Raw genomic sequence first — 19,929 nt, 5'->3', positions numbered from 1 at the left:
CCTCAACAAGCCTGTACGTCTTCAGTGGAGACGAACCATAGTATGATGAGGATGTTTCCTCGTTGCTGTTTGTGCGCTGTCGGTTGCCGATTGCCCAGATAGAAGGAAAATTCTGATGGCTCGTAGGCCCAAATTGAATCCTCTTACACTCTAGGAACTTCCCTAGGTACTTGACTCATTACTTCTCTGTTCAACTGAAGCATGTTATATCGTGGGAACCCTTCGTTGGACCAGGGCATGCTGACTAAGCGTTATAGATCTAATACACGTGACCTGGGGAATGAGGGGTTTCACTATCCTCCTGGAGTAACTCTTCTCCCAAACGCGATTGGGACCTTGCTCGTTGCTCATAATCGAATGGGTACCATGTCATTCTATCCAGGCTGCAGTGGTTTTCATCGGGCCTCTGCAGCAAAAGACCATCTTTTCCATGAGACTCCCAACGTCTCAGCGAACCGCTCATCCAAAAGAACACGGCGCTTATGAGATGACTAGTCTCCTTCAATATATTATGGGACGATGATAGCCTATGAAAAATATTCAATTGCAGTACCTTAACCAGTAAGGCTTGGTTCACATTCTTCACGCTATTGGGAGCGACGATGCCCGTCATGTTGCAGAAACTCGATTCAGACTTGATGACACAAACAATCTTGCTGTATGTGATGAAACATGGAACGTCTTGAAAGATACACCATTCGATAACAGGAGAGAAACGAGTCAAGCAAACCAAAAACACGCCAGGGCTAAACAACCTTGGAATACAAATCGCTGTTCGCTCAATAAAAAAAATAATCCAATTTTGACAAACGACGACATCGTGTTATCTCACGAGCGTGTTCCTTCGGGTCTCACGCTCCCGTTGCAGGACAAATATTTCTTTGTCCAAGTCCATTATGAGCTTGTGGGACCGATCCATCGAGGCCACCAAAGTGGCACCCTCCCGTTTCCAGCGTTCGAGACGGTCGACTTCGGCGCTTCGCCGCCGGAATTTGGTTTCGATCTTCTCGCAGAGACGGCATTTGCTACTATCGGTCTCGGTCATGTTAACGAGTTTCATGCCGCATGTTTCGCCGGTGCGGTACTCGTAATTGCATCGGTGGGCGAAGTTGGTCCAGCTCCAGTCTCCACAGGAGAATCGCTTCTGGTTGTAAAAGCACATGTCTATCGGATAAGTCAGCTCCATTTGGTACCAAGCTGAGATCAAACCCACTTGCTATCTGACCAGGGTTTTGTTTCAGGTTGAATTTGGCTGGTTGATAGGCTCTGTCTAACCTGTCCAAACTCGATTGACAATTTTGATAGGCTGACCTTGGAGAATTTTAGTCAAAGGCCTTTTCGAAAGAGGTCCGATGGAGTAAAGCAGGTCTCAAAGTGTTCTTCTTCTGAGCTGTTCTATGGATATAATTCGCTGGTTTCCAAGATTGACGTCTTTGATTTTGAATCCCGGTGATGATTGTCAACTCCACGGACCTTCAAGGGGTCCTGGAAGGCCTTATTTATGTTTCGGTCGGGGTTTACATGCTCTTGTCTGGGTCTCCCAAGTCTTTGTCGACCTCTTGGTGATCGACGCTCGCCGGCCGGCGCACGGCTTATCGTCCGCGATTCTCATTCATCGAATTTCACCTTGCAACTCGATTGAGCTTGATCCGGTTGGCTGTCAGCAGTTCTCCGGGCAGTGGAGACTGTTAGATGCCCAAGGTATCTCGCAAAGAGTCACCATGGATGAACCGTTGCTTCAAGGGTGCATGCAACTTTCTACTGTGGCGATTCCCTTCCCTATGATGATGCACCACGAGTTGAAAAATCCCTCAATCTATGGCTGCCGCCGTCCAGCTCCAAGTCTCGACTACTGCAAATATGCAGTCGCCTATTACCCCTCTCCATCTACATGTGCATGTCGTTCGCATGGAGTCGGATTCCTGTGATTCTGTTGCGTACTGCATCGACGATCCTGCATGATTGAGTTTCTCAGGTCCCTGCCAGCTGTCATTCATATGCAAACATCAGACCTCCTTTGGTCGGGGATGACCTTGTTTCCGAGCAAAAAGGAAAGCTATCGTTGCTTCCGAATGTGATGGCACCTCTGCATCGTCCCCTGTGACTCCACCTCGATGGGATGGTGTACCTCTCCACCTTCTTTCTGCCAGACTTTCCAAATGATTGGCTCACTGCTTCAAGTATCATGGGCTTTGACACAAAATTTCGACCCGAGTGTCCTCAATTTGTCCATGGATATTTCCATTCGGCGTCGCCGCCTGTGTGATTGCATACGCATGCACTCTCACATTGGTGCCACACATGTCTTTGCTATTACGCCCTACTAAATTGGGCAAATATAGACATTGCCGTTCATTCGAGAAGCATGTTACCATCCGATCTAGTGCCCATGTCTTCCAATGGGGCTTCGCCGAGCCTTAATCTGCAAGGATATTAGGATTGAGCCTTGATCCTCGTCCCACACCCTGCCGTATCCTTCCGCTCCGTCAATGAGAGCCAATGATATGTCAATCGGGTGGCAACATTCGAGTCACTGAGGCTCTATCATTGGTACTACCTGCACTCAGGGACACGGGCCACGGAATTGGGTTTATTCTCGGTCGACCCATTAAACCATTTGGCAGTCGGACAAGATACGTCCATTTCCGTTCAGCTGATCATTCAAGCCTGCAGATGAGGGATCCTGCATCAATCCCCGCTCATATATGTGGTTCATCGTCATCCTTCTGCTCATTGGGGCGAAAATGATAGGACCTGGATGCCGTGCGGCGCTCGTCGCAGACACGAACCGTCACACCTTCCACATTCCGCTGAACACATGCAGATGTACCAAAGCTCGGAGACTGACGTGGCACGTTGCTTCTGGCTCAATGCTGCTGATTCCTGGTAGCGAGGGCTAGCCGGTAAAGACCGCGGGCTGAAATGCGCAATGTTTCTGAGACTCCGCGGATGGGCACTACTCGAACAGTCCAGGATTACATTCCTGAAAATGAGAATTCTTGCAGTTCGGCTTGTCTTTCCCATTTCGAGATTGAAGTGGCTGCATTCGAAGAGTGCCATCTGCAATCCATTCCACTGATCCACTCAACCCGGGAATTCATCGATATTGTGCACGATCCTCAGAGGCTGCCGCTTCTGTTACGTATGTTGTCTTCTTTTGGGGAAGATGAGCGATGGTGAGATGTCAGTTGGCAGCCAAAATCCCTAGACCGACTCCGAACAGCCTCATGAGGGCGTCACCTCGGACGCGTCTGATCAATTTCGAGGAGCGACCTGGACACAGCAGCCTCAAAACTCTCGAATCAGCATCCCAAGGGCCCCTGCCTTTTTGCCTCTGGACCTGTATTACGGCCGGTAAAAAACAACATAGCCTCTGCCTTTCTTGGGAGACCCCTACCCCTTCCTGACAAGGATCAGACTCAAAAATATGGAAAAAGCGTGGGTATGGTTCCTGCCCAACAAGCGAAATTGCCGAAGGTACTTGCGGCGCCATAGAAGACCGAGTCAGTGTCATCGCAGACTGATTTCGCGGGCAAGCAACATGGGCAATCCCTACTACAACGTTGAAATTGGATTCTCGCGCCCGCATACACGCTCCCACTCTGCTGGGCCCTTCTGATCCCGTGATCTTAAAGTGAACGGAGGCTCCCGCACCCTCCACGCGCTTGTCTATGGCGAGGTGACAAATCGTGGCAGGTTCTGTGAGCTTTGGGAATCAACGAGCAGCGAGCGACCGCCTACAAGCAAGGTTAGCGTGCCCAGATTGGCTAATTGAGGGGAGGATTTCTCACCTGCAGCCGAGTGCAGCGCCCAATGACACTTCCCGACTAGGATGTCGGTCATGTGCAGCTAGCAGAACATTTCTCCACCCACGATGTGCGGATGCCACCGGTGCATAGAATCGGCGCCCATGCCGATTATGGCCAAGCCTCATAGGTCATTGTGTCGATTGGGTCCTTCTCGACGCGAGCACTCGCGTCTGCATATCGCCAGGACCTTGTATCTTCACCACGAGGATGTCTATCTATGCACACTTTTTACTATGAGAATGCACCGGAAGTGACATTCCGTGTCATTCTCAGCCTGCTGACCCCTTCGTGCCTGTTTTAATGTTGTTCAGCTTTCACGACATACGCCACCTCGCCGTTCTAGAGCCTGGAATCGATTGAGCGTTCGCTTGGCAAAATTGAAATCAGTTACAAGTGATACGCTGTATCGTTCCGAGGTCTAGTCCGAGCCATAGATTGACCAATAAATAAATAATCAATTGACACGATCTGGCACATTACTGATCAACCTGCACGCCTGCCTTCTCCCGAAAGAGCGAATGAGCCTATCCGCCTTTCATGCGTATTCAGCTGATACTCACGATGCAGCAGCTTACAGTAGAGAGCTAACAATTTACATGCTGATCAGTGGAATGTTGTGCATGGAAATGCGATTAATTGATCAAGATAGGCATCTCATTGTTGAGATTAGGACCCGGCGTGCGCCGTACTGCGCCTTTTGACGTGGCAGCAGATATTTTCAAGAAAGAGAATTTCACTCTGGGCTCAATTGTCGCATGGGGATCATATTCATCGCACGTTCTAGCATGTTTCCAATGTTTCCATATGGTGACGTTCGTCCGTAGATCGCCACGGGAAGCTTTGTTCCGAAATCGGTTAGCGGTAGGATGTGACGTCAATATGATATCTCGCAACCTTTTTCGAACTCGAATAGAACAAGGCACTCCACAACATTTGCAAGCCAGTTTCTTTCGTAAAACCCTTGATTGTGCCATTCCAACCTTCTCCAACACTTTAAATTGATTGCCACATTTGTCTCCATTCATTGCACACTCACTCCATATATCTATCTACAACGATACACCCATCCTTACACTACCACCAACCCACAACTCACCCACAACCCACAACCCTCAACTCACCCACAACCCAGTCTACAATGTGGAAAAGCGTAATCTCCAGCGGCCAACAGGCAGCTCGAACAGCTCAACATGTTGCTCCCAAGCCGAGTCTCTGGACACCTTCCGCCTCTGCAGGACCAATCCGCACTTTCAGCGCCATACCCAAGTTTCAAAAGCAAACTGCCACCCAAGCCAATCCCTGGAATCGGGAATCGCTGAACCCCCAACGCTCAGAAGTCAGCAAGTCCGGCACGGACGATGAGATTGCTCAGCACGGTGCCGCATTTGATCCAAACAACACTGCGCCGGAGAGCGAGCTCGAGGCGACAGAACAGGAGGCGAAGTCGAAGGGTGAGAAGGGAACACTGAACATGAGTCCTGCTAATAAGGATGTTCATGCTTGGAAGGGTCCCCAACAAGGGGGCCCGGAGAAGAATGAGGATCGAGGAGTGGCTAGCTCGAGGGGATCGCCAAATAAGAGGAGGAGTATTCATGTCAAAGAGGACGGGACTCATGTATCGTACCGGTGAAGTCAGACGGGGGGGGGGGTTTTACCTTCATTTTGTGACATTTTGATTTTTGATCTGTGCTGCTAGCATGTGTATGATTATGATGATCATATTTAGAGCAAAAGATGTTTTGCAACACGCAGAATATGGGTCTTTCTTCGTCAGTATATGTCCAGTAAAGTGTTCACTGAGTCTACCTCGTTTCATTCTATGTGAAGCTTTTTGTAACAGAAAAAGGCGTTGAACCGGAATTGAGATGTGCCAGCCAATTTCAAACTATTTTTTCGGTCGAGTTACAGATGACAGAAGAGAACTGCAACGGCTCTTCCCCTCTGATTGCTCTCCACCGATTAGTCGACTCGATCAAGTCTTCACACCCTAGCACAGCCCAGGCCCACTTCCTCAGAAATCCTGGCGTGGCCTCCCAGCTATCAACAAGGTGAGGCTCGCCCCAGACAATAAGTCCATTCCGATAGGCTGTGACTTCATCATCATCCCCAGAAATAACGAGACCTCTGACCTCCGGCTCAGTACCGCAACAAATAGACTGAGAGCCGAGGACATCGAGTAGGTCAGTACTTGTATCGCCGATCAGATCAGCAATGAACTCATCGTGGTTGAATGAAGATTGCCATCGAATCAGATTCTCCCGCATGGCCTGGAAGGGAAGTAGATTGAACCATATCGAATGCAAAATGCTCATCTGCGATGGGTGGGGTCAAGATCATGAGGGATACCCGGGCCAATGGGGAGAACAACAGAGTACGAATGATACAGCTCGTCCAATCTAGCAGGTGGGCTATCTCGAGTCCAAGAGACCGCGGACCGACCTAGTGTCAGTTTATTGCTGTACAGGCCTCGAAAGACGTTATATTGGATGAGGTGGAGTAAATAGTCGGCTGATAGCGGCGAACTGGGAGAGTGTTGCCCCGGTGCCGTCGGGAGGACCAGTAGGGCTGCAGCCGACGGCGGATCTACCTCCGAGTCAGGCAGGAAACTTGACAAACTTGATGCCTCGGAGGCCTTTGTGGAATGTCGGACGATATGTAGAGCGTTCAAGTTGGTATTGGTGGGCTCGAGCTCGTTGCTGAGCCGCCATCGATGTACACGGTATGGATGGCTGTCTTGTAACTGGCATTTTGCTCGTAGACGAAGCCCTGCTCACCTTTCTCACTTAAATCTGAGCAACAAGAGAGCCGCCTTTTGCGGAGACAAAGACTTACGGCGGGCTCTCTGGTTTAGCCGATTCTGGATCGTCTTCCGCCTTTTTTTGTCATCCACGTCAACGATGCTAGTGGCCAGCTGATGTTGGAATACCATAGAAGTAGGCATGTTCATCTACTCAAAAAGAATCTAAGCGGACAGAACCTCCCTCCCAGTCGCAAAGGATGAGATTTGTCATAATAAGGCTTCGGAACGGGGATCAAGCTAAACCGTAAGCGGTAGAAAGCGTCAGCCGTGGGGGCGAGAAGTCGTTCGGAGTTTACGGCCTGAAACCCATTCAGTGAATCTCTCCGCATTTGGCTAGAAGCGTCAGCTCGAGTGGATCCTGTATATTTCAACTCTAGGTCGTGGGAGAACGTATATAAAGATCGTTGTCTGCTCGAGGATAGAAGAAGGAACAATCACATTAGCCTGCTTAAAACGATCAATATCTCAAGCTATACGATATGCCTTCCTACACTCAAGTTCATGCCGATCCCAAGGGCCCTGAGGACGCCCGCCCAACAGCTATGCAAATTATCACGGATGAAGGCATGGAAGGCAAACTCACAGGAAAGGTCGTCGTCATCACTGGTGTCTCCTCCGGCATTGGCATCGAGACAGTCCGAGCCCTCGGCGCTACCGGAGCCACCCTCTACTTGACTGTCCGGGACTTGAACAAAGCCAAGGAAGTACTTGGAGACATCTTCGTGCCCAGCCGAATGGAGCTTGTGCAAATGGACAATGCATCCTTGAAAAGCGTGCGGCTCGCTGCCAAGGCCATACTGGAAAAGACAAGCAAGATCAACATTCTCATCGCAAATGCCGGCATCATGGCTATCCAGAATCTACGACTCACTGAAAGTGGCCACGAACTGCAGTTTGCCACCAATCATCTGGCCCATTTCCTGTTCTTCCAGCTCCTTAAGTCCGCACTCTTGGCCGCCTCCACTGCAGACTTCCAGTCGCGAGTTGTCATGGTGGCTTCTTCAGGACATCGACCCCACGGTCTAAATGCTTCTGACAACTACCACTTTCAACAGGGCAATTACGACCCTAATAGCGCTTATACTCAGTCCAAGTTGGCGAATGTCTACATGGCCAATGAGATTGAACGTCGGTACGGATCCTTGGGTCTGCATGCGCTCAGTCTTCATCCCGGTGTCATTGCAACGGCATTGGGCCAGCATATGCCTGATGAAGTGATCCAGGGGATGTTGCGGAACCCAGAGCTGCTCAGAAATCTGAAAAGTCCCATGCAAGGCGCGTCTACTACTGTTTGGGCTGCTGTTTCAAAGGAATTGGAGGGCAAGGGAGGGCTGTATCTGAGTGATTGTTCGGTGGCTGAGCTTGATGAGAAGGATGATAGTCCATATTCTCCGAAGGCTACCAGCCATACTTATAACGCGGATGAGGAAGCTAGACTATGGAAGGATTCATTGGAGATGGTGGGTCTGTCTCAGGATGAGTAAAGATGAAGAGAGAACGATAAAGAGCAATTCTTGTGGTGTCAATAACGCTGTTCAATTTCAGTATTGTTTTGTTTTGTTTTGTTTTGATGTGTTCTCTTGCCCCTGCCATAATTATGCGCCATTACTTCATTCCCCAAAAGCCAGTCGAGCCACCAAAGTAACCGGCAAAGACATCTGGAAGTACCCATGGGCATGGGGGGAAACACTGTACAAACCTTACAAGTACCGATCAATTGCTTCATTGTCAGGACTCTTTGGCAAGAGCAATGATGCTCTTCCCCTCAATAGTCCACACCTTCTCACTACCCGCGGGAACATCCCCTTCCAAGGCCTTCAACCCAGCAATAACAGCCGCCTTGCCAATTACATCAGCTTCCTGAGCCCATCCATCTTTCAAGCTTGAATGAAGCTTTCCTGCCCATCCCGCAATAAATCGAATGCCAGCCTCCAAGGGACGACTCTCCTCCCGAGTCCCCGCGATCAACCCAGGGCGCAGGATCACAGTCCGCTCAAAGCCAAGCGCTTTCACATCCTCCTCAATCTCACCCTTCATGCGCGAATACGGAATATTGGAAGCCTTGTTTGCACCTGACGCTGAGATCAAAACGCAAACTTTAGAGCCGGCGTCGTGCGCAGCCCGTGCAAGCTCAATATTCAGCCCGTGCTCGATCTTGTACTGGTTTTCAAAGCCGCCTGCATTTGCGCGGGTCGTGCCGAAGGAGGACATGAAGATCTCGGGTGTGGGCGTCAGGGTAGAGAGCTGCGCGGCCCATGTCGAGGTGTCGTCCGAGACAAAGGTCGTGAGCTTGGCCTGGGGAGCAGCCGTGGCTGCTCCCGGGGTTCGACGGGAGATTGTGTCCACACGGTTCACAGCCTTATTGGAGAGGAGGCTGGTAAGGATGTGGGAGCCCTATCATGTGGGAAGGTCATCATGTTTAGCCGGGATGGAGTCTTTGTTTATGCTTTCGTTGTAAGGGCACGATGAGGGGGTCAAGTGAGAGCTTACCACCATGCCCGTCGATCCGATCAGTGCGACGTTAGCCATTTTGCTTTCAGGGTATTGATGCGGCGTATTGTGAGATGAACTTTGGGGATGCGACGGGTGGGCTCTTCGTCATAACTCCGGGCTAACCCGAAACAGGAAGTCTGCTTGGCCTATGGAAAGCTTAACCACTCCTTTTGATCTACACTTGACTGAAACGGAGCTGTGATTGATGCTTTAATCGTGCTATTTCAATATACGAAAGAAAATTAAAAAAAAAATTCCCCTTTTCAAGTTCCGCGATATCTACTTTTGAGGAATATTTACTTGGTCCGAAATTATGATTATGTGAAGCCATGGTATTTCTTTCTCAAATGTTTCGAGAGACGGCAGAAAGCGATCTTTAAGATCCTCTTCAGTCCATATTGAGTCGACTTGATACCTCAAGTGATCCTCTATTTAGTTCACACAGCCTTGAATAGGCTGCCATGTAAGCGCGATCGGAACCAGGGCGCAGACAGCATATGGCTCGGGACCTTTGGTCAAACCATGTAAATTTTTCGGAATATATTAGGTAAAGAGATACGACGTTGTGATTCCCCATGGATTCAATTTAACTCTTAAATGTGACGGCTTTTAGCTTTAAAGTTGCCAAGCTCGATTGTCTCTTCCTTGTCCAATACAGCTAAGCCAGATCCCCAAGCGCGACTATTACCGAGTCTGCCAACTAAAATAGCTAGAAGATCATTCACACGCAATGAAACTTTACGGGTCCCAGCACAAGAGTTTAGCTCATGTGAACAGCTCCAGCGCTGTTTAGTTCCACATAGGCACGCGTGCATTTGACTGAAGTAACTTCGAACTGCATATAAAGGCGCCCTGGTAACATGACAATAAGCGCTATCAACTCTAGTATACCACACCCAGGCACCATGTGCACATATGACTCACTAGAATCCCTCAGTGCGAAAAGTAATCCGAGAAGATTCCAAAAGGGTCTGAATGTCGAAATCATGGGGGTAGAAACGCTCTAGATATGTGCAGATGGCTTGACCCTCTAGAAGTAGCCGCCGGGACATCCACCAAATTCCAATGTGGTACAGCTTAGCATACCAAAGAGCCAGCGCCAACAGCAAGCGTGGATCCTTCGCTTCCAGTAGTCCCCTGACCAGAGGAGACATGCCGCTAATGAAAGAGATAAAGCCCAGGACACTCACGTGAAGGGGACATTCTTTATAAGCTACTTGACCAAGTTGCACTCCAATGGTGTAGTATGGGTCCTCAGAGATACCCAGTCGAAGGTCGCGATCGTCGAGGTTGAAGAGACGAATAAACGCCGGCGGGAGGTTGCCCAAGAGAGCATCAATGTTCAAGTTGGGAGCCGGGAGCATCTCATGAGTCTGGATGGAAGCCAAGGCCATGGACATGGGGTCTGGGGGATACGATTGAGTCACTTTCCATATTTGTTCTTTGCCGTTGTTCATGCGTAGCCAATTGAGATCTGATGAGGACGGAGACTTGAGCGGCCACGCCTCTTCTGGTGATCTAGCAGCAGTATAATAGAAGGATATAGCCCAGAGAATAGCTGCTGTGCTAAGTAAAGCAAGCTGCGTGGAGGCAGGTATGCTTTCCCCTGCGCGGCACCGCTGCAATGACGACAAGCGGTCATTGAACGACGATGCGGCTCGGTACCACTGATAAGATTCGGCTGGAGTAAGTTTTGAGTTATAAATTGGCGTATCAGCCATTATCAGGTGACGGTCGTGCATCAGGGTCAGGGTGGCGATCGCATGCATCAAGAACGGGTGCTAAAGAAGCATCTGGCTTAGCAGGGTCCGAACTTGACCGCAGACGATTCTAGCTTACACAGGGTGCCAGCTTTGTGACTTCATTCTGATAGATTGCTAGTCGCTTGCCGATACTGACAGTGGGCGCAGTTCGCTCTTTGAACTTGGCAAGAATTTGATCGCTCGGATGCTGCTGGTAGGATACCTCCGGAGGTAAAGAGATGGTCATGATACTCTCCATCGGGGCTCGGAGGACGGAAACCGTCCGATTATAGCTGCACGTCACTCCGTAGGCGATGCATCGCTTGCAAGCTGGGGTCTTCTCATCACACTTCAGCGAAGTCAGGGCTCCGGAACCAGGAAATTGCAAGAGAATGGCTTACTTTCACCTTGCGAAGCTTACAGTTGCCACAACCCTGTCTCGACTTTCTATGGGGCTGAATCTTACGCATTCTCTTGTTCTCCATTTTGCGTATGACTGCTGCTAGAAGGGTTGAATCTGAGCAGTTGAGAGGCGATAAAGAGAGGCGCATGCTTACGGTTCACGCTAACCCGGACTCGGATTCACTTTGCCCCACTTTGCCCCACTTTGTCGACTGCGCTAAGCCCCGGTTCGGACAATAGTATGGATGCATGGATACATGGTAGTCCACGGGTTGTTTCTCTTAATTCCGAACGCCGGGCTGATGGCAGGATAAAAGGAGGACCAGGTCGGGACATAAGTCTAGTCAAAAATACTTCTTACTCAAATAACTATACTCACCCCATACCATTCAAGTCTCAATCCTCAATTCTCCGTTGATTGACTCTTTAAAAAGGCACCGTGGACCTGTATTACCTCCATTCATAGACCCACCATGTCCAACAACCATGCTGCCTGGTTGACGGGCAACAAGGCCCGTCCCCTTCAAGTGGAATCAGCACCGTACACCAGCCCACGCGAAGGTCAGATTGTGGTCCGCAACTACGCCACAGCCATCAATCCTGTCGACTGGAGACTGCAAGACCTCGGAACTTCTCTGATGTACAAATGGATCAAATACCCTTGCATCCTTGGATCCGATGTCGCGGGCGTAGTAGTCGAGGTTGGATCGCAAGTGACACGATTCAAAGTCGGTAACCGCGTGATCGGTCAAGCTGTGGGAAAGGACGAAAAGCGCAATACCGATGCCGAGGGAGCGTTCCAGCTCTATGTGGTGCTACTGGACCACATGACATCGCCGATCCCAGATTCAATGTCTTATGAAGATGCATGTGTGCTTCCGCTAGCCGTCTCGACCGCCGCTTGTGGCCTCTTCCAGACAGATCAGCTTGGACTCCAACTCCCTTCCGCCAGTTCCAAGGACAAGGGCGAGACCTTGCTAGTCTGGGGCGGCTCAACCAGTGTGGGTTGCAGTGCTATCCAGCTCGCTGTGAGTGCTGGATATGAAGTCTACGCGACGGCTTCACCACATAATTTCGACTACTTGAAGAAGCTAGGTGCGGCTCAGATTTTCAACTACAAGAGCAAGACGGTCGTGAATGAGATCGTTAAAGCTTTCCAGGGAAAAAAGGCGGCTGGTGCTATTTGCATCGCTTCTAGTGGAACAGAGCGATGCTTGGATATCCTGGCTCGGTGCGACGGGAAGAAATTTGCGTCCTTAGCTGCCTACCCGGTTCCTGACAAGGTTCCCGCTCATTTCCCAATGTTGCAAACCATGTTCATGTTTCTGACTCGCAGCTTGGTCTATTGGTGTAAATCCAAAACCATGGGCGTCAACTACAACTTTATCTTTGCGACCTCTCTCATCGAAAATGGGATCGGAAAAGCTGTTTATGAGGGTTATTTGCCTCAGGCTCTGCAGGACGGTAGGTTTTTGGCGTCTCCAGAGCCAGTTGTGACAGGAAATGGGTTGGAAAGGATCCAGGATGCCCTAGATTACCATAAGGCTGGAGTGTCTGCCAAGAAAGTGGTTGTTTCTCTGAAAGACTGAGAAAACTCTGGAGAGGCGCAGTGGTATCGAGGGTCAGATAAGTTTGCAGGTGTCAATATCTTTCTTGATTCAATTTGAATTTTTAATTATCAAGCCATCTAAGGATACCCAGAAGAAGTTTGGTAGTTCACATGAGACCAGAAATTGTACTGTAGTATTATCTTAAAGCCGTGCCAAACAATGAAGAAGATATTTGATACCAACTTGGCACTTCTAGCGGGGTTCAACAAATAGAGTCAAGTTTTCAAACAGGTTTGCGAAGACCCAAGGTTGAAAAGTCTTCGGAGGTCATTCAGATGCTGATGGCTTAGTATTACGGAACATGCAAGCTATGTCTGGATTTTAGTGTAATCAGATCTTCGAGCTCTGAGTGAGCTTCTTCTCCTGTGATTGGTAAATCTTGACCAACTGACGCACAGACAAGTCGAGTAAGACATCTTCTGAGCCTCCCGGAATGCGAGCACCAGGGACATCCCGGAGAATTGCTGAAAGAGGTAGAAACATTAGCATACAGAATGGCACGTGTGCGTATGATGAAGTATTTACCTTCAACAAGCTCACCCTGACCAGTCTGAGTGAAGCCATTGCCTCCAAACAGCAGGACAGCAACCTGAGCACACTCATTGAGGACCATCGCCGACTTGGCCTTCGCCAGAGCAGTCAACCCACCAAGCTGACGATCGCCTTCTTCTTTGGTCATATGACTTAACTGGTAGAGAATCTGCTCAATCCAGGCCCACATGGTCTCGAGCTCTGCACCAGCCTTAGCGAGCCGGTGACGCACGACAGGCTGTTCCATAAGTGTCTTTCCAAATGCTTCACGCTTGAGGCAGTAGGAGAATGCCGCCGAGAGAGCGACACGAGCCGACCGGGTAACGCCGACGGCAATGACTAGTCGCTCGTGATTGAAGTTGGTCATGATGATGCGCATGCCATCGCCTTCTTTGCCAACGATGTTCGACACGGGTACCTTGACATCGTCCAGCTCGATATAGGTCGTTCCACCGGTGATTTGGCCCGAAACTTTCATTCGACGCATCGAGACACCAGTCTGGTTCTTTAAAGGTACGACTAGCACGGAGAGACCTGAGGCTCCCTTTCCGCCAGTCCGGACTGCCATGGTCGCGTAGTCAGACCAGATGCCGTTTGTAATCCTAGAGACTGGTCAGTGTATTCTAAAGTATGGTTGAAATTTGACCGACCATTTCTTCGTTCCATTGATAATATAGTGTTTGCCGTCTGCGCTCTTAACAGCGGTTGTGGTGATATTCGCCACGTCACTACCGGCCTCGGGCTCCGTAATTGCAATACAGGCGCGTTTCTTGCCTGTCAGAAGATCCGGGAGGAATCGCTCCTGTAACTCCTTGCTCCCGAACTTGACAATGGGTGGAATGCCGAAGGCGAAACCAGCATTCAATGAGCCACCAGGACCACTCAAACCTGACCGTCCCATCTAGTGTGAACAGCCTGAATCAGTAATTTGGATTTGCGAAATGCAAGTCTTCACATGAATACTGACCTCGTCGCAATAAATTCCTGTATAGGTATAGTCCCAATCTTCAACCTTGACTCCCAAGATATCATTGATCCCCAACCGCTTGAGCCAGTCCACGGGAAGGGGGGCGGGCATATTAGGCAAAAGCATGTTGGCCTTGCAGAAGGTATGGAAAACATGGTCGGGGACAGTCCCAGCTTTCTCCCATTCCATCGCATGATGAATCAAATTTTCCCAGGCAAATTTGCGGCATGCTTTCTGGAAGCGAAGGTGAGCGGGCGTGATGTATGGATTTGGGAGCCCGCGCAAGTATGGCGGTTCAGAGAAAGGTACGGGATTCAAAGAGTTTTCCGCCATGGTGGATTGTTGTGCAATATATAATAGATTCGGTGTCAAATCTAGGGTAGTGAAAAAAAGGGTGGAGTTGGGCTGAATTGTTCACACTTAAAAGAGCGATTCGCGAGCTGCTTCTCCGCAATTGCAGTGGGGCTCCAGACCGAGGCTCGGTGTCGTCTCTTATGCTCCGCATCACATGACATAGTTATGCAGCATAGATCGATTAGTCAGCTGGCCAGACGCGGACATGTCGTTCAGCCACCGCCCAGCTTATCGATAAGAAAAGTTGCAATTGCGTGATTGCGTGCTTCGCCACTAAGCCCGATTTGGTAAAATGCCTGGGGATTTTTCTATAGCAGGCGGGTTTCCGGCGATTATCCCCTCTCTCTCTCCACATTTCCCTCGTTTCTGGTGATTCACTTCTTGTCGTTCTTGAGAGATATTTGTGCTGTGTGCGCGATATCCAGACAAGTTCATATTTCACTATGAGCGCACCGAATCCGGCTTTGTCGTCCTTGTCCGGCCCGACTTATACTACCGCCCAGACACTGATCCAGCAGGTGGCGTATCTGTTGAGTGACAAGATCTTTTCGTACTCACCGGAGACCTTCGATCTCGATGCTGCTCTGCAAGCATGGTCCGAACGAAAGGAGACTAACGCCAATGGCGAGTCTCCCGTTATCCAGTCTCTCGAGACCCGCCAGGGTGCCGGAAATATGGCTCTTGGATATCTCTTCTCCCAAGATTTCGACCTGAAGAAGCGCCATGTTCCTCAGGGTATCGTCGCATCCTCTGCTACCCTTCCTTACATGCGGTCCGCTCTGGAGCAGCTTTCTCTGCTCTACTCCGTAGCCAGCCCAGTGGCGGCTCACGTCGCTGCGGTCGACTATGCCGGTGAGGAAGGTCTGGTTTCGGATTATGCTTCGGCTCTCTCCCTGGCTGAGGATCTTGGTCTCGGTCTGGTCTCCAGTGGCTCTGCCCATGAGGCTCAGCACATGGCTCTTTTCACTACTTTGTTGTCGTCCCTTCTGCCTTCAATTCACATCTATGATGGCGTCCGTGTTGGTCGTGAGACCACCCGTGTCATTGATGTTCTTGGCAAGGATGGCCTGAACAACACATATGAGAATGTTCGCAAGACCATTGATGACGCTCGCAACCGCCATCTCGATGCACAGGGCAAGGTCCTCGAGCTGCTCAAGACTCTGAACGGCGAGCTCGGAACCGACTATGGTGCTTTCGAGTACCACGGCCATGCTGAGCCCATTTCCGTCCTCGTTGTTTTCGGTACCGTCGAGGCCACTCTGGCTACCCAGGTTGCCCGCTCTTTGGCTAAGGATGGTGTTCACATTGGTGTTGTCAACGTCCGGGTTTACCGCCCCTTCGTCGAGGAGGAGTTCCTCCGCGTCCTCCCCAAGACCACCAAGACCGTTGGCATTCTGGGCCAGGTGGCCAATGAACAGGCTGTCCAGGAAGAGGGTGTTCACTCTGCTCTCTACGAGGATGTCCTTGCCGCCTTGACCTTCGCCACCGACCGTGATCAGACTCCGGCTGCTGTCGAGATCAAGTACCCTCGCTCGCAGACCTGGGACCTGGTCAGCACTGCTGCTGCCTTCCAGCGTATCTTCAATAAGCCCATTCTCCCCAGTGGAAGCGCCACCAATGAGACTGCTCCTCTGCAGTTGCTCGATCCTGCTGCTGTCCAGGAATACACTTTCTGGGACGTTGACAACTCCGCCTCCGAGGATGCTGCTCGTATTCTCAGCCAGGCCCTCGCCGCTGACTCGGCCAGCAACGTCACCACCAGCAAGGTTCATGACAACCTTGTCCAAGGCGGTGCCATCCGTGTTGACATTCGCAAGAGTGCCAAGATCCTGGATGCTCCTTACGCTATTGCTGCTGCTGATGTTTCTTACGTGGGCAACATTGCTCTTCTCAATGACGTTGATGTTCTGGCTTCCGTCAAGGACAATGCCAAGGTCATTGTTAGCGCCCCCGGCGTCAAGGACGAAGATCTGGAGAAGAAGCTGCCCGCCGCCTTCCGCCAGGCCGTCGCCCAGCGTGGTATCTCTCTTTTCGTTGTTGACGCTTCCGCCAACGATGACTCTTCTCTGGAAACGCTCATTCTTCAGGCTTCCTTCCTTCGTGTTGCTTTGCCCACTCAGGAAGGCCTTGCCGCCAAGAAGCTGTCCGCCATTGTTGGCAGTGCTGAGGCTCTGGAGAACGTGATCAAGGATCTTGAGAAGTTCCTGCGCCAGATCGAGATCCCCGAGGCCTGGAAGGAGCCCGAGGGCGCCAGCGAGGCTGTCCAGCTCCCCAAGGACATTACTGCCAACAGCTTTGCTTCCTTCGACAAAAACGAGACTGAGCCCCTGACCCTCCTCAAGGACTGGGAGACTGCTGCCCGTGGCCTGGCCTTCAAGGAGGCCTATGGCACTAAGAGCGCTCTCCGCCCTGATCTGGCGACCAAGACATTCACTGTCCACGTCAAGGAGAATCGTCGCCTCACTCCCGTTACCTACGACCGTAACATCTTCCACATCGAGTTCGACCTCGGTGACTCCGGTCTCACCTACGACATCGGTGAGGCTCTGGGTATCCACGCTGAGAATGACCCCAAGGAAGTCTCCGACTTCATTGCCTTCTACGGCCTCAACCCCGATTCTATCGTTGAGGTTCCCAGCCGCGAGGATCCTGCTGTTCTGGAGAACCGCACCGTCTACCAGGCTCTGATCCAGAATGTCGACATCTTCGGTCGCCCCCCCAAGCGCTTCTACGAGGCTCTTGCTGAGTACGCCACTGACGAGAAGGAGAAGACCGACCTGCGCACTCTGGGTGGCCCTGAAGGTGCAACCGAGTTCAAGCGTCGTTCCGAGGTCGACACTGTCACCTTCGCCGACATTCTGCTCGAGTATCCATCTGCCCACCCTGACTTCCACGAGATTGTCCGCATCATTGGTCCTCTGAAACGCCGCGAGTACTCCATCGCCTCGTGCCAGAAGGTCACCCCCAACACCGTTGCCTTGATGATCGTCGCTGTCAACTGGACCGCCCCCAACGGCACCGACCGCTTCGGTCTGGCAACTCGCTACCTGAACAGTCTCCAGGTCGGCTCTCCCGTCACTGTCAGCGTCAAGTCCAGTGTGATGAAGTTGCCCCCGAAGTCCACCCAGCCCCTCATCATGGCTGGTCTCGGAACTGGTCTGGCCCCCTTCCGTGCCTTCGTGCAGCACCGGGCTCTGGAGAAGGCCCAGGGCAAGGAGATCGGTTCTGTTCTTTTGTACATGGGATCACGCCACCAGCGCGAGGAGTACTGTTACGGAGAGGAATGGGAAGCCTACCAGGAGGCCGGTGTCATCACCCTTCTTGGCCGTGCTTTCTCTCGTGACCAGCCCGAGAAGATTTACATCCAGGACCGCATGCGTCAGTCTCTTCCTGAGATCATGCAGGCTTACATCCGCGAGGAGGGTGCCTTCTACCTCTGCGGTCCCACTTGGCCCGTTCCCGACGTCACCGCCGTCCTCGAGGAGGCTATCGCCGCCGAGGCCAAGGCCAACGGCAAAAAGGTCGACACTCGCAAGGAGATTGAGAAGCTCAAGGATGAGGAGCGTTACGTTCTCGAGGTGTACTAGTCTGTTGGAAACAGTGGCATGTCATGAACCTGACGATTGTCATTTTCTTATTTTGTCGATTCCCCAGCTTTTAGACCATTTTGACTCCGCCCGTTGCACAGCCTGCTTCATAGACTTCAGAATACATTGGAGATTTGTTCAAATATTACAAGAATATTAATTTCTCAGGAATACTCACTTCTCGCAGTCACTTTGAATTTTTAGATACGTTCGTCATGGTCATACTGAACATATAATGGCTGGGTATTTATTTCAGAACCAGACTCTCATCTCATAGTCTCAACGCAAACGCCATACCATATTTCATAATCGTGTCGTCTATACATCAAGGTAATGAATGGTACGCCAATCAAGCCTTAGTCAATGGGACAAGCTTGGTCTTTCCATATGCACCTCCCTTCTCCTTCCGCAATTCCAGAGCCCTCCGATACGGCGGGGCAGTAGGTGGTTGCACCGGATCAAGACTAACATGGCCCGGAGGAAGAGTATAAGAAGCATCAGAGTCCCACGAAGAGAGATCACCACAAGCGATGAACGAAGGGATCCACCGGTTCTCTTCCGCGAACTTGTTGGCAAGCTTCGGCGCCGGTGGTTGACCACTCGGGACGGGTTGAATATGTCGAATTTCCGTAGTGTGGGTTCCAATCGCGTTGGTGGTCCGCGTCACTGCTGCTCTGGCGCGGGAGTCTTCATCCAACTCGTCCTGTACTTCAACACCTACATTTCCATCCTCTGAAACAGGTTTCGGGACCGCAGCACCTCCGAATAGAGGATTCTTCAAAGCCGCCATGCCTACTAATCCTTCCTCCCTTGTCGGAGGAATGAATCCCTCGCAGACAATGAAAGCCTCTAGACTGCTAGCACGGCTGCTTCGGGGTTTAGCAACACTGACGCGCTCGAAAACAGTGCGCAACTGTGCATAGAGAAGATCAACATCACGGCCGCGGAATATTTTGGCCACGAACTTGCCGCCAGGGCGGAGAACGCCCATGGCGAGGTTAAGCGCCGCAAAGAGTAATTGCGACTGGATATAGATGTCCAGATCGTGCAGACCTGTTACATCCGGAGCACCATCTGAAATGACGAGATCGACGGGATGTGATTGTCGGAGCTCGGCGGGAGGTTGTGATGTAGAATCTGATGTTGACGGTTCGTAGGCCTCCGGATCCAATGCGCGCAAAAGAAGAGGAATGGTGGAAGGGTGTGTGATATCGGCTTTGAGGGTGGTTATGCCTTCGAGCGGGGCCATGGGTTGTAAGTCAATTGAAACGATTTTGACATTCTCGCGTGGCTTTAGTTCTGCGTCTGGGTGGCTTTCTCCGATTTGAGTGGGAGCTTCGCTGGGAGTCTCGCCGTCCTGCAGGGCCTGTTTGTCTCGTTGCTTTTTGTCGATCCAGGTCCGTCGGCCGAAACTCTCGCCCTTGATCAGGACGCGACTAAGTACTTGACTCCAGCTTCCAGGCGCAGCGCACAGGTCCACGACTCTTGTGACTTTTTCGGGATTCTCATGCTCGAAGAGATCGAATTGTTCGTCGATCTGAATCAATTTGAAGGCGGACCGAGCTCGCCAATTCTGTTCTTTCGCGAGCCGGTAGTATGCATCGCGTTTGTCCTTGGAAGACTTTCCCATG

General features: G+C 51.0%; 10 protein-coding genes across 10 annotated transcripts; 4 read left to right on the top strand and 6 right to left on the bottom strand.

Annotated features, from left to right (window-relative positions):
• Window positions 1-823: 823 nt before the first annotated feature.
• N7477_008252 (uncharacterized protein) lies at window positions 824-1,162 on the bottom strand (the record flags this gene model as incomplete). The annotated part of the gene is made up of 1 exon (XM_056969915.1): window positions 824-1,162. The coding sequence occupies one exon, from the start codon at window positions 1,160-1,162 to the stop codon at window positions 824-826; it is 339 nt and encodes a 112-aa protein (XP_056819947.1).
• Window positions 1,163-4,947: 3,785 nt separating this feature from the next.
• On the top strand, window positions 4,948-5,439 carry N7477_008251 (uncharacterized protein; the record flags this gene model as incomplete). The annotated part of the gene is made up of 1 exon (XM_056969914.1): window positions 4,948-5,439. One exon carries the CDS (start codon window positions 4,948-4,950, stop codon window positions 5,437-5,439), a length of 492 nt encoding a protein of 163 aa, XP_056819946.1.
• Window positions 5,440-6,117: 678 nt separating this feature from the next.
• N7477_008250 (uncharacterized protein) lies at window positions 6,118-6,750 on the bottom strand (the record flags this gene model as incomplete). Its single annotated transcript, XM_056969913.1, has 2 exons — window positions 6,118-6,575; window positions 6,642-6,750. The coding sequence occupies 2 exons, from the start codon at window positions 6,748-6,750 to the stop codon at window positions 6,118-6,120; spliced, it is 567 nt and encodes a 188-aa protein (XP_056819945.1).
• A 338-nt stretch (window positions 6,751-7,088) lies between these two features.
• N7477_008249 (NAD(P)-binding protein) lies at window positions 7,089-8,093 on the top strand (the record flags this gene model as incomplete). Its single annotated transcript, XM_056969912.1, has 1 exon — window positions 7,089-8,093. The coding sequence occupies one exon, from the start codon at window positions 7,089-7,091 to the stop codon at window positions 8,091-8,093; it is 1,005 nt and encodes a 334-aa protein (XP_056819944.1).
• A 244-nt stretch (window positions 8,094-8,337) lies between these two features.
• Window positions 8,338-9,138, bottom strand: N7477_008248 (uncharacterized protein; the record flags this gene model as incomplete). Its single annotated transcript, XM_056969911.1, has 2 exons — window positions 8,338-9,003; window positions 9,100-9,138. 2 exons carry the CDS (start codon window positions 9,136-9,138, stop codon window positions 8,338-8,340), a joined length of 705 nt encoding a protein of 234 aa, XP_056819943.1.
• Window positions 9,139-10,025: 887 nt separating this feature from the next.
• N7477_008247 (uncharacterized protein) lies at window positions 10,026-11,103 on the bottom strand (the record flags this gene model as incomplete). Its single annotated transcript, XM_056969910.1, has 2 exons — window positions 10,026-10,883; window positions 10,942-11,103. The coding sequence occupies 2 exons, from the start codon at window positions 11,101-11,103 to the stop codon at window positions 10,026-10,028; spliced, it is 1,020 nt and encodes a 339-aa protein (XP_056819942.1).
• A 616-nt stretch (window positions 11,104-11,719) lies between these two features.
• On the top strand, window positions 11,720-12,835 carry N7477_008246 (zinc-binding alcohol dehydrogenase family protein; the record flags this gene model as incomplete). The annotated part of the gene is made up of 1 exon (XM_056969909.1): window positions 11,720-12,835. One exon carries the CDS (start codon window positions 11,720-11,722, stop codon window positions 12,833-12,835), a length of 1,116 nt encoding a protein of 371 aa, XP_056819941.1.
• A 351-nt stretch (window positions 12,836-13,186) lies between these two features.
• Window positions 13,187-14,687, bottom strand: N7477_008245 (acyl-CoA dehydrogenase family protein; the record flags this gene model as incomplete). Its single annotated transcript, XM_056969908.1, has 4 exons — window positions 13,187-13,320; window positions 13,382-13,989; window positions 14,038-14,288; window positions 14,355-14,687. 4 exons carry the CDS (start codon window positions 14,685-14,687, stop codon window positions 13,187-13,189), a joined length of 1,326 nt encoding a protein of 441 aa, XP_056819940.1.
• Window positions 14,688-15,151: 464 nt separating this feature from the next.
• N7477_008244 (sulfite reductase subunit alpha) lies at window positions 15,152-18,298 on the top strand (the record flags this gene model as incomplete). The annotated part of the gene is made up of 1 exon (XM_056969907.1): window positions 15,152-18,298. The coding sequence occupies one exon, from the start codon at window positions 15,152-15,154 to the stop codon at window positions 18,296-18,298; it is 3,147 nt and encodes a 1,048-aa protein (XP_056819939.1).
• Window positions 18,299-18,647: 349 nt separating this feature from the next.
• Window positions 18,648-19,928, bottom strand: N7477_008243 (tRNA methyltransferase TRM7; the record flags this gene model as incomplete). The annotated part of the gene is made up of 1 exon (XM_056969906.1): window positions 18,648-19,928. The coding sequence occupies one exon, from the start codon at window positions 19,926-19,928 to the stop codon at window positions 18,648-18,650; it is 1,281 nt and encodes a 426-aa protein (XP_056819938.1).
• Window position 19,929: the final 1 nt, after the last annotated feature.

Source organism: Penicillium maclennaniae, assembly GCF_028827695.1.
Source record: "Penicillium maclennaniae strain IBT 15551 chromosome Unknown utg000007l:1.0-4884863.0:1.0-4888362.0, whole genome shotgun sequence".
Lineage (NCBI taxonomy): Eukaryota > Fungi > Ascomycota > Eurotiomycetes > Eurotiales > Aspergillaceae > Penicillium > Penicillium maclennaniae.
This window is presented reverse-complemented; position numbering and strand designations above follow the sequence as displayed.